General features: G+C 37.7%; 1 protein-coding gene across 1 annotated transcript in view; it reads left to right on the top strand.

Moving 5' to 3' along the window:
* Positions 1–17,144, top strand: part of tfpia (tissue factor pathway inhibitor a) — a 61,519-nt gene that overhangs the window by 27,565 nt on the left and 16,810 nt on the right. Inside the window, exon 2 of the mRNA XM_059343146.1 lies at positions 10,207–10,407. Within this exon, the coding sequence (XP_059199129.1) occupies positions 10,207–10,407 (201 nt within the window). The remainder of the gene's footprint in view (positions 1–10,206; positions 10,408–17,144) is intronic.

Raw genomic sequence — 17,144 nt, 5'->3', positions numbered from 1 at the left:
CGTCACCACATACATATGCCACTTCTGATCCTTTTCAGTCCTGAAACACATAGTAGGCTACACGCCCTATAGAGTGTTTAAATAGGACTCTGCATGATCAACAAGATCTCCAACCTAAACAACAAAACAGACCATTTGTCACTACCTCCCATAACAACACATATGGATGTCAAAATGAGCGTTTCACGGCTCACGGTACTGCGGAGCGTTCTTAGAATAGCACACGTCATTATACAGTACAGGTCAAAGTTTGGACACACACCTTCTCATTCAATGCGTTTCCTTTATTTTCATGACTATTTACATTGTAGATTCTCACTGAAGGCATCAAAACTATGAATGAACACATATGGAATTATGTACTTAACAAAAAAGTGTGAAATAACTGAAAACATGTCTTATATTCTAGTAAGCAAAGGGTGGCTACTTTGAGGAATCTAAAATACAAGACATGTTTTCAGTTATTTCACACTTTTTTGTTAAGTACATAATTCCATATGTGTTCATTCATAGTTTTGATGCCTTCAGTGAGAATCTACAATGTAAATAGTCATGAAAATAAAGAAAAACGCATTGAATGAGAAGGTGTGTGTCCAAACTTTTGGCCTGTACTGTACATACACGTACAGTTCGTGGTTTTAGGAAAGGCTGCAGATTTGGTTAATTTAGGCTACCAAACCACTGAGCTAGATTTATGGCAAAAAACTTCCTGGTTAGGCGTTATAAAAGACAGTTGAACAGTAAATAAATATACATAAAACATATCATGAAGTGAAGTAGTTACGAGGGTGATGTGACTACCATACGTTAAAAACTTAAGTTGCGTTGAAAAAAACCTGATTCACAAGCCATGAGCTACAGAAATGAAGTAAAAAAAAAGCTGTAAGTTATGTAAAAGTCGTTTACTTTTGTTTTCACATGGTGATATAAACCCTGTTCTCCTGGGTGAAAGTCTGCTGTTTGTTGCAGCCTGTACCAACATCTTATAATGTCCTTTTGACATTATAAGAGTGCAATTAGGGTGCAATTAGGGTGGGTCCAACTCAAACGGTGTGTAATCTGGGTGCAAAAGGGTTGTGCCCATGTGCATATCAATGGATACAAATACATTTGCTACTAACACTGGTGCAGGGTGTGAAGACGAAAAACTAAGTACATTTAAAATATCTGAGATACAAAAGAAATCAATGTATCTTGGTGTGTGGTCATCTCCTGTACATTCATTGCCAAAGTAACAACAATGAAGTAACATAAATAAAATGTGTAATACATCAATCCTCTCCATCAGTATGGAGGTTAGATTTTCAGTCTGTTTATCGTATTTCAAAAACCACTTTTTTTAAAGTAAAATAACGAAATGCTCTTGTAACTGTGAGGCATTGGCACAAAAATTGCTCTTGGATATTTTTGGGTCCAACACATATGGGCCACACCCAATCATGTCTCCCCAATATTTGTATAATATTGACATTTTTGTAAGCACTTTTTTCACAATTACCCCAACACATTTTTTATCACATCATCACCAGGTTTGGTGCATCTGTATAACAACCTGCGGCAACCTCCTGGTCTGAGCAGGGAGGCAAACCAGATGCCTTAAGCTGCATTCTACCAAAAATTCCAGGCTGCAAAAACATTTCTGTCTATTAATTTCAATGCAAAATGAGAAAACTTCTCACTTGATTTATTACCTCAGAAATTTTGTGGTCTCAATCGTGAGTAAAACATCTTCTTTAAGACAATTTGATGTCAATAGTTGTAATAATGGCCCCATTTAGAAGAAAATAGAAGATACAGAATCATATGATTTGGGGCGTGGCTACCTTTGATTGACATGTCACTAACAAGGCGAGCTGTCATCAGGAGAGAAGCAGAACAATGCGTATCCACGGCATCGTGTCAATAAAGTTATATATAACGTTACATAGATATAAAAAAGGACATCTACCGGTTTGGTCTCATAACTTTGACCCTTTCACACTAAAATGTCTTGTTCAGCGTTTGGTTGGACTAGACTGCTCCCCGTATCAGAAACAAGATGGCGACGAAAGATGGCGACGAGTGTTACGCTGAACTCGAGGCTTCCATGCTTCCAGTCCACAAACCAATGGATGACATCACGGTCACTACGTCCATTATTTATATACAGTCTATGATAACAAAAACACTGTGCACAGACCTTTGGTTGCAGACTTTTATGAGCAATATTAGAATAGGATTCAAGTGGATGTTTCCCTAATTGACTTGTAATTCATTTGGCATTATAATAATTCATCACTGTACAAGCCGATTTTCTAAAATCAACATCAGGCTGGAGAATGGGGTTTAGATTTGTTCAAGAGTTTTGTTATTAGCATATCTTATTTTTGGTTTAGATGTAACACTATTTCAACTTTTACTTTTGGAGAGATGGAAAATAAAAGACCAATCTACAACATGCTATTTAAACACCAGAATGTCTGCACTGCTATTTGTATAATTGCTGTAATTAGTGAGCTGTATGTTACAGTGTAGCACCTAATCAGACACAATGAATACCTCAGCAGTGCAGTGAGGCATCTGTGAATTACTAAATTAGATCATAAGAATGAAGCTCTGTGCTTTTATAATGAGCACACATTAGAATGTGTTCTTATATCTGCCAGTCACTCCTCACTACACCCTCACTTCACTTTATGCTTCTATTAAGGTCTCTGAACATGGCTACTGCTTACACTCAGCACATTTTATGCATAAATTGTACTATTTATAGTGTTTCCTACTAAGTTTACGTGTCATTTAACCAGCATGGTATATTTTTTGCCTTCAGAAAGTATAGATAACAGTTTCCTCTCACGAAAAATGAAGTCGTATAGTCGACAGAACACCTGGGAGCTGCCAACACTTTGACATTGCTCTGCTCTCTCCAGCTGTTTTATTAGTAAATCATACCTAACTGTCATCCTAGTAACGCTGTGTGCTCTTTGATGTTTCATAGCTTGCTGAGTCATCAGTAACGGCATCAGTGTTTTGTTGTTTTGTGCTCCATGGCTGCCGTACACGTCTCTAAAAGACCTAGAAATGGAGAAACAGGATAATCTTCTGGTATATTAAACAAGCTTGGACTGGGCCACAAACAGACTCAACCTGCCCATCTCGGGAATTACAGAGGTGCTTGGCTCATGTTGAGCAACTGAGATCTTTATCCGAATGTGTGAGCGTGTGTGCAAATCTTGACTAAGCCGAGGCCGTCAGCAATACCCAGGAGACGAGCTGCCAATGAAATTTGATGCATCTAAAATCTGTTTGCCTATTCAGCATCGTCTACATTTCGAGATGGCTGATTTGTTGGTTTGCTTCCAAGGGTTTTTGTGGATGCATTGTGTGAGTAGGACTATATTTATTTACCTTCTGTTCAACAACATGGAGGATTCCTGATGACAGATTTGGAGCTTTGCATGGATTTGTGGATTGCTCAGAGAGGTTGTTTTGCATTCAGAGGTGCTGTAAGTGGTGTGCAAATCTGTTGTTTTTTTTTTAAATCCAGTTCACTTTAAAAATGAGTGTCTAGTCTGCAAACTTCTTCTCGCATCATAAAGCTCAGATTAATAAAAATCTTTGGGATAATTCAATTTAAAAAAGCAAGACTTGTTATCCCATAAGTGCTTATTAAAGTCGTCTTCAGCATGCATGCCCAAGGGCTTCACTTACTGTCAAAATGTACTGATTTTTTTTTCACAATAAAAGCCCACCTATTAATACAAGATTGCAAGGCTTTTATTGTGAAAATCCTGGAACAGATTTCCAGGGTTTCCGCTACATTCATAGTAGCAGCTGAACAATCTTCCACTCTCTTTACAATGTTAGTATTAATTTCTTACCTATGAATTGCTTCCTGTTGCTAAACACATGTGGCTTTCAAAATAAGAGCACATGACTGCGTTAACAGAATACACCACAGTTTGAATAAATTTTGCAATGATCAAGATCAGTGTATATGATGGAATAGTGTTATTAGAATGTGCGAGAGGCCACCAAATTTAAGTTTTTACGGCAAAAAGATTCTGCGGGGGGAGCATGCCCCCGGACCCCCTTAGTTGGTTCATAGTCTCATACAATCTAGTGGGAAACACTGATTCTAAAGCTTGTTTTGCAGTCAAGTGTCTTTTTTATACTCTCTAAATTGCCGATTGATATTAACACAGCATCCAGGGAACAAATAACTCCTAGAGGAAACACTTGGTTTCAGACGTTAAATTCCACGTATGGTGACATAACATCACTTGGCGATTATGCAAAGTGGAGGGCTGACATTACTCCTGCTGCACTGATGGAATTAAAAGGACGTTATTAACCTGAATCTATCAAATCAAGGGGAGATTAGATATAGGACCCTGTCTGATATAATACTGTCCCAAATAAAATTAAAAAAAATTATATCAAATATTAAGCACATTCGATCCAGACAGTGTAAAACAGCTGCCATTACAGATGGTGACTGACTGGAGGTGCTGGTGACTGATCACTGCAAGTCTTTACAACTCCCTCCTGTGTCTGTGTTACATTTTTTTCTTCATAAAAACATACATTTTTAAAAAAGCTATGCTCATTTAAGGACAGAATATGCATCGGTTTGAAAGTTATTGTGATCTTGTTTTATGTGCATGCCCAGCTGCAGTTCACAAGATGATAGAATATAAAGTATATTACTGCATGAAAGCACTGAGTGGTTACAAGGGCAGGCTGGGAGTCATAAGGAATTTAAAAAGAGGAAAAGACACGGTTAAAAGTTAAAGTTAAAATTATGCTTTGACATTGTGTCTATTCCTATTTTCATGTTCACTGGATAGTGTTATCTCATAGTGTGAGTGTGATGCCTCTATTTGAATAAAGACTTTAATGGAAATTAGATGTTTTGTGCCCATTGTGTGTTTATCTCTCCCAAGTTGCAGTATGTCTTTGTAAAAATTGACTATAAAAGATTTACTTTGTGAGACAAGCATGTGTCAATGTGTGTGTGTCTGCATGTGTGATTCGCAAGTTTCCTTGCAGAGAAAATGTTTTAGTTTGCTTCCAACATTGTGTTTGGCTTTGTTGCTTTTTGGACTGTCTGAGAATGCCTCTGTCTGGATATATTGGACATGAGTGATTGAAGAACACACTGCTTATTGTACTTCAGTCTGTCTCAGATGAGAAGAGCTGCAATCAATAGGAGGAACCTTTTTTTCTTTCCTCTTCTTGTGCGGCCAAAGTCTGGCTTATTGAACATTGTTATTTTCAAGATTTACAATGGAGCAACCTGCACCACGTCTGGACTTTTGTACCCAGAAAAGGGCGATTCTGGAAGCTTGAAGAAGAGAGCAACAATGATAATTTGTCATTATTTCTCAGCAAAGGTTGCTCGTTCAGGTTCAGCATGTGGTGTGTTCACATAACCGAAATGGGGTAGGGTATAGACCCAGATTGCCTGTGTTGCTGTGTAATTTCTCCCCTGCCAGATGACCCAATCTGCTGCTTATCAGACACGACAAGAAGAACGCAAATAAAAAATACCACAAGTCTCTGCTGGGAAGGCCCGCAGCCCTCACCACAATTCCCACATGCAACAGCTATACCACATGTCGGCTGGAAAGAAGGAGATTGGGAGTATTTGATTGGTGTCCCCAATTCCTGGATATAAATTAGAATTGGATGGGTGAGGGCAGGTTGTAGTGGTGAGCTGCTGTCCTCATTACCTTGCCTGGCAGAGCGACTGTTTGTTGACTGCTGTGCTGATAGCTCAGGGCAGGGTGGTTCCCATTAGATGATGTCTTTTGATCGAACTTTGTACCTTACTGGAAATAAAAAAGAAGGTTTGTTTTCACTCATTCCAGGCACACCAGAGAAAGCGATATAGTTGGATAATGATTAAAGCTTGTGAAGCCAAACGAAACATATGTTATCAGTTTTGTATTTATCAGAAGCCCAAAACCTCAATCCAAAAACAATAAGAGTTTACAGCCACGCCAGCCGCTCTGTGGGTGTTCTGTTCTTTGAGCTAAATGCTAAGGCCAGCGTATCCACATGCCAACAATGACAATGTTGAGCAGGTTTTGTTTTTACCATGGTAACAATCTTAGTTTAGTGTATTAGCATGCTAAAATGTGTAGAATACACACAAAATGCTGGAGTTAGCCTATTTAATCAGTTTATATCAGCTTATTGCAGCTATATTGTGTCTGTGTAAATAATTGGTGATGTGCAAATGAAGCTTCATGAACCATTTTATTTTCTGAGGCCACTAGATGGCGCTCTCTGTTCAACAAAAGGTTAAAAGCACGCTCATTTACCATTGCTTGAGCCTTAAGGGCGCCATCTTTGGGGCTCAGCAAAAAAACAAACAGAAAATGGTTCATGAGGCTTCATTTGCACATCACTACTAATGACAAGAAATTGCAGTAAATTTGACTTAATTTAAGGTAATTTAGAAACTAGTGTCTCCATAGTTTCTCCACCAGAGAGCACTGTTTGCGAGGAAGGTGATTTTTCAATGTAAAAAGTTCACATTCATTGTTTATGTTTTGTGTTTTTATAGAAATAAATGATGAATCATCTGATACTTTTTATCACTTTTTTATTTTTATTTGCCAAAGATATCAGCATTAGCTTTAAAAAAAATCTAGCAATTGCAAAATACAGAGTACAGCAGTGGCTCATGGGAATGCCATTCAATTTGTAGTATTTTCTCAAAACCAAAGTATTGGATTAACGCACTATGCTATGAAAATATGACCAAGGACAAACCAAAGTAATGTTGAAGCCCCCAAAGTCACCTGACAGCCTTAAGTCAGGGGAAGTTATCACAATTCATCCTGTGGGGAATGAATGTTTGTACCAAATTTCATGATGAGCTGGGCAATATTTCAATATTTTATTGATATTGTGACATAGACTGATATGTGACAGACTAGAAATTGTCTCATATTTGGGTTATGGCAATATGATAATGTTGCATATTTGTTTTCTTGTCCTGGTTTTCATATCTTCTTATATATTTTGTGAAAGCACCAATAGTCAACCCTACAATATTGTCTCAATATCAATATCAAAGTATTTCATCAATTTTTTCCCAAATTGCCCAGCCCTACTTTCATGACTATACATCCCATATTTTTTGATATATTTCACATTTAAAACGTACAAATGTCGGCCGATGACAGCACTAAAGGAAAAGCAACAGGATCACCAAAGTCAGTAGCTTTCCTCCTCTGGGGAACAAGAATGTAAGCACAAAATTCCACTTCAATCCACTCAGTGGTTGTTGAGAGAATTCAGTCTTAGCTCCAACTCATTACCTCAGTTGCATTTTTTTCCTTTTCTACCTTTCTATGTCCCTCCTGACTCTGTGCAAAGACAACGACACAAAAACATCTAATGGCAGATCATGTAAGATCAAGAATATTGAATATTCTCATGTGCATTGCAGAAAGACACTGTCACTCAGGCCCTTAGCCATCTGCAAATCCTTTTGGACAGAGATCCCTTTCCTCTCTGTGGGTTTTGAAGTAACTGCACCGCTACAGGCGGGCATAACAGAGACCTGACCTAAAAACAGCAGGGATAAGAGCCCAGAAAGCTATTTCCCGACAGCACACTGAGATAGTGATTTAACATTCGCAACAGTGGTTAGTGGAGCTCACACGGTCTCACGTCACCTTTTTTCCCCCCGATCTGAACAAGCCAGATTTTATGAATGATAATGACAGTAGAGAAGTGTGTCGATGCAGCTTTGGACTCAACTTATTTCATCTTGACAATTATGTATAATGGGACCTCTGCCTTTGTCCAGCAGAATATTGATCTTACATCCACTGATCAGTCATGCACCCCACACCAGGGCACATTATTTAAACACACGCTGATCATCCAGTCTCTCAAGCTGTGCAATATACTGCTTGATCTGCTGCAGTGCAAGCTGTTGCTGCCTGCTGCATTCTGTGACATTTCTGCTGCTTTCACTCACTGCCACCTACCTGGATCTGCTTTTATGTACTGGAGAGATTTAGATGCTCCCTGATGGTTCCCTATCCTCAGTACAAGTTAAAAAAAAACCATAAAATCGAAAATAGTATGTGAGTGATTTTGCAGTAGTGGATACTTTTAATTAGGCGTGGGTGATATATCTAACATACACTGTTCTATGCAATGTACTATATATAATAGCACCCCAGCAGCTCTCTTTGTTCTGTTCCTCTGAGGTTGATCATCACATTGTGCAAGTTGATATGACAAAAATCGTGGGACCAAACCTAAAAAAAAAAACATTTTTTACTGTAAAAATAAAAAAATGAAATGTTATAATTTAGCATGATCTCCTCTGGCTCCTTCCCACATTCCAAAGACATGCAGCTTTGGTTTAATTGTCCATAGGAGTGAATGAGAGCTTGAATGGATGTTGGTCTCTATATGTCAGCCCTGTGATAGTCTGGCAATCTGTTCAGCATCAGATGGGATCAGCTCCAGCCCCCCGCAACCCGAATGCGGGGTTAAGCAGTTAAGGATAATGAATGATTGAACTATTATTACTACTATACGAGCATTATCCCCAGTAGGGGACTGACCTCTGGTCACTACAATACATCACCAAAATACAGCAACCACCTATCAGTTTAATAAAAAGAACAGTGTGTGTGTGTTTTTGAAAGGATTGAAAATGATCACATTAGAATTTCTAAATAATACTCCAGCCAAGCTTAGATATAACTGTACTCTAATAATAAATGCAAATATATTAATAAATAAAATACCTGTTTCTAATGCCTGGAAAAAGGAGAGGAATAATGAGCCAATTGTCGATCCATATCTCTGAGCCTTACATTATGCACAGTAACTAGAACTAGGCTACAGTATATCCTACTGTTATTTATGTATATTTAACAGCTGTAAAAGCCCTGTGTGTACAATTTCCTGGTTTGAGTATATACTATTTTGTTAAATTTAACTTTGTTGTGATATCCCCCTTGTTGCTTTTAAAAGTTTTAAATTATTCCCATAAAAAACTAATGAATATCAACAAGAAAAATTTTATGCACAGACATACCTTATGTTGCAGGAATACAACAATCATCACAATGGTGTGATTGTTTGCATCAAGGGGTTAAATTTCAATGAACTTGTTTATATATATATTAGGGCCAGGACTTTAACGTGTTAATTAAGATTAAATAATACACAAAAATTAACGTGTGAAAAGAATTGACGCATTTTAATCGCACTTATTTTTGCACCGCGGAACGCTTCTCACTGGATGAGTTTCAGGTGGACCGATTATACTGGAGCACCAACTAGCGTTCATGAGTTCAGACAACAACAAACCACAGTGAACATGAAGGAAGAAGCTGATGAGACGCTTTGGTTGGCCCAGTGGATGATGGGACATTTTGATACAAAAAATGAACGGATGGAAACATCGATAAGAGCATGGTTGTGTTGCTATGCAACAAGGAATTCACACATCACCGCAGCACATCAAGCCTCAAGTATCACCTCAATGCTAAACATATAGCAGCTAGCTATAAGGTCTACCTACCTATAGGCTACCTGAATTTCTGAAATGTACTATATTTCTAAATATGTTATTGCTACACTTAATGGCAAAAATTGCACTGGTCTGTTGGACTTGAACAAAAATAAACAATATTTTTAATGCTTAAGCTTATGTATTCAGTCATTATTCAATGGTGTACTAAAAATCCATGTGAAAAAAATGTCTTCTCACTGTTCTCAGGTCAAATATTTATATGCGATTAAAATGCGATTCATTTCGATTAATTAATTACAAAGCCTCTAATTAATTAGATTTTTTTTTTTTATCGAGTCCCGGCCCTAATATACATATCACTTGATAGCCTTAAAATTCTGCAATATTATTTATAGGACATATCGCCCAGCCCTACTTTTAATTATTCAGTCTGCGTTTTGAGTCAGGTCACACACCCTGCCATGCTTTGCCTTCACACAGTCTCCCACTACCACAAAGTATCTAAAAACAGAAAGCTGTCAAACCATACACTGAAGTCTTTGGAAATTATACTGTCATGGAACTTTACCTTATCTCAAAGCCCGAGGTTAGAGTCTGATGCTGTGACCTCATTTCTTCCCACACACACACGACAGAAAAAAACCCTTTTCACAGAGTGCCACAAGAATGAGAGTACTAAAAGTTTTCCTTCTATCCCACCTCAACAGATGCAGTTCAACGAGAGCTCTTTATCTTCAATGAGCTGTGTGCCCTGAAGGACGAGTCAGGGCCTTGCAAGGCCATTAAGGACCGATTCTTCTTCAATGTCGACACGGGACACTGTGAGCTGTTTGAATATGGGGGCTGCGGGGGAAACGCCAATAACTTTGAGACGTTGGAAGCATGTGAGGAAACGTGCGTTGTCTCAGGTGAGTCCGACCCGCTGGCTGACACTTCATTTAAAAACAGTTTCTGACATGTTTCCAGTGATTCACCTGGATATTTGATGAGCAAATCTCCATTTAAAAGCGAACACAAGCCGGAACATCAATGATACAGAGGGATTATTTTTCATAATCACAGTAACCAGGACAAGTGTTATGTTGCTGTTAGGAAATGATCAGTTTTGTTTTCAAGGACTGTTGTTCCTCATTAGACTTTATTGCCACCTTGGGCATAAAATCCTATTACAAAGTCATTCTGTTGGTATGCGGCTAAAATGGAACTTTGCCAGCACATTAATTCTGAACAGTTTTCCTCGAGGCATCTGGTTAATGAAAAATATGGGCGCATTTAGGACAGGCAGCCAGTATTGTATTATTTATAGGTTACACATACTAAACTGATGATAAATTGATATTGAATTAACAAACAACAGAGTCTTCAAACGATGAGATTTCCCAATTCTCGTGTCTCTGAAAATGGATTTTCAAATATTGTTAAACTGAGCATGATTAATTATGATACAACATTATTGATGGTAAAAAAAACATCTCATAACAGATGCTGGGTGTGTGCGGTCTTGAGGAAACTATTATGGTAAACATGAACAATGTGAAGAAGGCAAGGGCCCACTGACAGAGAGGCTGACCTGGTGGTTAAAGAGGGAAAGATCCTATAATGAGACCAACCCGTGTCACTCGGTGTTCATCAGCACACTGCAAAAAAACCAACTTGTATTTTTTGGCCTAAAACAGTGATTTAAGTTGGTAAAACTTGGAAATATAAATTATTGACATTTAGGGCAATAATGTAAGTTAGAACAACAAAGGAAGCCAGTTGTCTGCTCAAAAACAAGTTTGTGAGTTGTTGTTACTTATATCTTTAAGTTGGGGTTCACAACAAGGGACAATAGTTCTGATAACTCTTATTTCTTTGTTGTGAAATGCAGGAAAGCGGTGAAATTCGGTCCTTAGCGAAAGTTAGCGGCTAACTGATGCTAGCGGCTAACTGATGCTAGCGGCGCTGCTTGTTACAGCTACAAGAGTAGCCATTAGCGTATCAATGCTAACTCAAAATTGTGGTCGCAACATTATCGGACATTTCATAGCGGCGTTACAATCGTGCCAATTCAGCACATTGCAGAAGTTAGCAGATGTAAGGATTAAACAATGTAAAATTATAAGTTAGTACAACTTACAGTTGAGTTGACAAAAATCTGAATTCAGAGTTGAGCAAACTCAAAAACAAAACTTACAATATTTAATTTAATTGTCCAACTTAAAATTTTATCGAAGTTTGTTGCCTTGAAATTTTGAGTTTACCCAACTTTTCTTTTTTGCAGTGCAGATATTTGCCCTACTGCTGCTATGCATGTCAAGCTCTAAATTAGAGGTGTGAATCAGCGTATCGGCCCCACAATATGATTTTATCCCAATACTTGAGTCACAATACAACATTATTGGGATTTTAAGCATTTTGTGATATGGTGAGTATTAAGATACAATATATTGCCATTTAACTGCAAATTTCTGTGTCCACAAAATTAAATTAAATCAAGAATTGTTTTGTCAAATAAGAGAAAATTCTCAGTCTATTCATCTCACTTCAGTCTTTTTATTTCTCCACAATGAGAGTCAAACCCACAGACTGACCAACAAAGTATTCAGTCAAACTGAACTGAACTGATATCAAACATGTATGGACGACAACAACTGCAGCATTTTATCAAACTTTTCTCAACTTTAAGCTTCACTGCCCTGAATATTTTTCAATGAAACATAAAAAAAGCAGAACTTTGCAGCGCTTATTTCAACAACTTCTTGACACGATATCCTGACGCACATGGTGCCTATAGATATACTATATACTATGATCGGACAGTTTAGAGAAGATTCAGAAGGTCTGCTTTGATCAAAAAACTGCTTTAATCCCCCAAAATGTTAAACCTCTGCGCACTTCTCTGAAGTTTGAAACCCAAGGGGACACAATTTTGCTAAATGAATATGTAGTCAATAAAGGGCTGTGTAATCCCTTCATTGCTGGCAATATAATATTTTATTATGCAGTTAGATTAGATAAAAGTTATAATAGGAACATAATAGGATCAACAAAGTATATAAACAAAGCAATAAATATGATGCATGGACGGTTGCTTTACATTATGTTCATAATGGGTTTTTCCAGTATCTGAGTCTTTTTGTGCTGCCTGTATGTAGGGAGGGGAGTGAATTCAACAAAGGTCTTAGTTGAATTCACTCCCCTTGGTTGTTTTATAGTTTAATTAGAGTGAAAGGAAAAACAATGTAGCTAAAAATTCTTTCTCCCACTGGATTGGGGAGAAGAGATATGGCAGCGTTCCCAGGTAGGTGTTAAGTTCAAAATAATGCAGATGAAAACATCCATATATTTATGACACAGATTCCCTTTGTTTCCTCTCACACCAGCCAAAAACAGCGTGGTGATGTCATATGGCTGCCACATATAAATTGGATTGCATCAATCAGTTACAATTAAAATTTTTCAGTTTGTTACATCACATAAACCACCGATGCGACTTACTCAGAATAAAAGCTAATGATAATAATAATACATAAGACAGAACAGGGAATGAAAACAAGACACAAGAAATAAAACAAAGTAAAGAAAGAGCAGTGCGGTTTCAGAAAATAAGAAAACAAAGACAAAAAAGACCACATTAACACTGGTTAAACAGAGAAGCTAATATCGGCAGTGAGAGTGATAAGTTATTGGACAGCCGAGACGTCGCTGCATCTTTCTCTCTTCTGCAGAAAAAAAGCTGGAAAAAGGAGAGAAACTGACAGACGAGAGTCATGGTTGTAACTCAGGTTCTAGGAATTTCTACTGGTCACTAAAGATGACATTAAATACCTGGATGATAATGAACTCAGGAGGGATGAAATAGGATGAGATTTAATATGTAACTGAATTTTTACCATGGTATGGAATTGGACGTCGAGAATTGTGGAATTTCACTGTTATTGGTATCCGCTACAAGCAGAATTCCCAAAAGGTTGGGATGCTGTTGAAAAAAGTTCAATAAAAACAGCATGCGACAAATTCAGAATTCAGAGCGTATATTTAAGCAAACGCTTTATCTCTTTGAACATTAAATATACTTTTGACAATTTTTTATTCAATATGTGTCACAAAGGATTAGCAACTAATAGTGTCGGTTTATTCATTTTAGTTTTGGACAATGTTCCAACTTGTTTTGGAATTAGGCTTGTATTAAATTTCTGATATTGTGACATCCCTGAGTGTTACTCAGAACACAGCTGAATGCCACGATTGAGTTCAAGCATATTATCTGGCAGCTGCTAAAAGTTTTCCGTGGTGTTGCATGACTGAGGTAAATGGACGCCTCAAAGTAGATGGGCAAAGGTCACTATGAGTGTGTGTGTGTGTGTGTGTGTGTGTGTGTGTGTGTGTGTGCATACAGCTAAAGGATGTACCAAGAGTTACATTGATCTTTTCTGCGTCTTTTCTTATCTATTGATGGTAAATGAATGACCATAGCTGCTAAGTGCAGTCTTCACAGTGCGGGGAAACGATGCGTCCCTCAACACGCTGCACTTAGCTTTTGTTAAATGTCAGAATATATATATATATATATATATATATATATATACATATACATATATATATATATATATATATATATATATATATATATATATATATATATATATATGTGTGTATATGTACCACTGCTCCACTTGAAAGGCAATCGAGGCAGCAACAATTAGACTTTTCACCTCTGGGAGTTGAATTTATCCACAGTAAGACATTCTCTCCTGCTATGAAACACACTTCAGGTGAGTCAGTGCTGAATATATATGCGTTTCAAAAACACTATGAAAGCAAAATGAGAATGGCACAAGAACACCTATCTCTCTGGCACAACAGCTGCGTAATGTATGTCATGATATCTGTCACACACAGCAGGAAAACACTACATATTTAATACTCAAGCTTGCCTGATCATGGAATATGCCCTTGCATGGAAGCAGAAACACATCTATCAAAGTATTTAGATGCCGTGTTATTCCTTGGTGTGATAAAGTGCTTTCTCCCACAAGGAAAGAATAACCTTCACCTTCTTATTGCATGCTATGGGATACATAATGCAGTCAGACAAGAGGATCGTGAATGAATTTGCATCCTGCAGGCACTGCCATACGCAGTAGGTGCCTCCGTTTTTTGTCCCGTCACCTGTCTCCTCACAAACAAATCTGCACTGTAAAGAAGAATCTGGTGGTGTAGAGTTTCAGGCTCCTGCTGATCCAAAGGTGACATTAAATAAAAACTGCTCGGACAGAAATGTGAAGGTGACTGTCGGATAGTGGAGCCAGTCTCAGTGTACAGTCTCACCCATGAGTGAGAAACCTGCTGCTTTTTGATCATAAAGAAAATGACACTGCATTAAACGGAGCTATAAACTTTTGTTGCATTTGTTCCGTGGCATTTAAAGGGCAGTTTCACAACTAGTTTTATTGCTTCTTGGTTGAATGAAAAAGGGCTGGTTGGAGCACATCATAACACCTAGTGGTGGTTGCTTTTATCTAAATTGAACACACTATGCATGTATCAGTTTTTACTGTACTTGGTGGTGACTTTGGCGACTGAGCCAAAGTCAAAACTGGAATTGTCCCAATCCAATACTTCATACTGATTCTAAGCAGATTTTTGCTATTATGTACAGCAGTGTGTTCACAACATAATAAACCATATAAAGGAAGTGGATGTGGCCACAATGATGTCACCCATTGGTTTGTGGTCTGCAATTTTGAGGGTTTGGCATTTGGCCATTACCATCTTTTCTCCTTTTTTTTGTAGCCAGAAGTGATCATATTTAGATGAGATTTGGATCTGAGAGAGGAACCCAGACCTGCACACCTACCTATTCTGGCTGCACCTGGCTGCTGACTACACCATAATAACTAGTTTCTAACATAGTTAGCTTCCATAACTCACTTAAAAAAAAAAAAAAAAACTTTGTTGCTATTAAGCTAAACAGTTAAATAGGGGTGGGCAACATGGCCCTAAAATAATATTCCTTCCCTCCTTCCTTCCTCTGTCCTTGTATTTTAATGCACCTGGCTGATATTTTCTCTCTATTTTACAGCCTAACTAGCAACTAACAACAAAAACAATGACCCATGATCATTGAAAAAAAATGAAGCTGCAAGACAGAACTGTAGAAAATGTTTTTCTCAGTGACACAAACACCCCAACATGACTCTTTGAACAGGGGATTTTTTTATAATGTGAAAAGAACTCAACTGAATAGTCAGCATCCCATTCATAGGAATGAATGGGTATTGACATGAGTATTGACAGAATGATCTCAGAAAAAGAAAATAGTAGGAAAGGAAAAAAAGAAACTGTTAATTTTTTACAAGGACAGTTTACTTTCTTTTTCTATACCTTGAAAAAGTCTTTTTAAATATGCATATTTTATAAATATTTATGAAGTATACATTTTCTTAATCTCTTGCATAAGAGCGAGATGGCTGCAAACAAAGGAAGCCATGAGTGAGTATATTAGTTAGCCTTGAGCCCTACTGCAGTAAACACTATAATGTGTTTACTGCAGTAATGTAACACCGATCTTGAATGGCCGATTACTACTTTTTTAAAATTTTTCCTGTATATATATGAATTTTCATTTAAATACAGTACATAGGCATTTATTTCTTACCCTTATGGTTTCAATGACGTGAAGATGAAACGTTATCCAAAAGTGACTTTATTTAACAGCTGCAGACATTTGGAAATGTCATCACACTTCTACCTCTCAGAAAACACGTCTCAGGGGCTGACGCATTTCTGCACACTGTGATTTTACCCATCCTGCATCAGGGCTGTTATGAAATCACTGGCATTTTAACTCCACAAACAGCACACATTACAAAAAGTGCTAGTTGACACACTCTAATTTGAATGATTCCACCATTGTCAGTTGTAACTTCTCGTGTTTCCTACACGTGTTGACACGGCAACAGACAGCCTTACAAGAATGCTCCCGAAAAGGTCACAACCCAATGTGAGGAACATTCTGTCTTACTGTCTGGGATAGTTTTTTCTTCTATGGCTGCTCCTCAGTCTTGATATACTGAAACCCCAATGAGTCATAACCATTGTGTCCCAAACTCTCCCTTTGGTCTGCTGTCCTTTCGATAGCTCTGCTTGAAGAGTTCACAGACACAAAAACAGTGTTTCTTTGTGACAGTTCAGGGCTTATGTTCAGTTTTTGAGCACAGACCTTGTTAAAAAAAAGTAAGCAAAGGAAAATGGGCAGAGCAGCACAAACAAGACAGTGTAGCTGGAGGTAGCAGAACTTTGCATATTCTTAAGGTCATCTGGACTTTTTTACCTGCTTGGTCGAGCTGAAATTGTTAGCCAATTCACTGATTAGTCAATTGACAGACAATAAATGAACAACTACTTTAATAGTTAATCCTTAAAGTGCAAACAGCCCATCTAGTTAGAGCTGGGTGTCATTTAAGAAGTAAAAAAGTAGCTGTAAGAGGAGCACAGGAAGCAATTAAACCTTTCTTCCTTCCTCTGTCCTTGCATTTTAATGCACCTGGATTGTATTTTCTCTCCATTTTACTGCCTAACTAAATAAATACATAAAAAACACCAATTGCTAATGTAGCAGATCAAACCAAGGCTTCATACTTAAATAAATTGTATTACC

The sequence above is a fragment of the Centropristis striata genome, chromosome 10 (assembly GCF_030273125.1).
Source record: "Centropristis striata isolate RG_2023a ecotype Rhode Island chromosome 10, C.striata_1.0, whole genome shotgun sequence".
Classification (NCBI taxonomy): domain Eukaryota; kingdom Metazoa; phylum Chordata; class Actinopteri; order Perciformes; family Serranidae; genus Centropristis; species Centropristis striata.
This window is presented reverse-complemented; position numbering and strand designations above follow the sequence as displayed.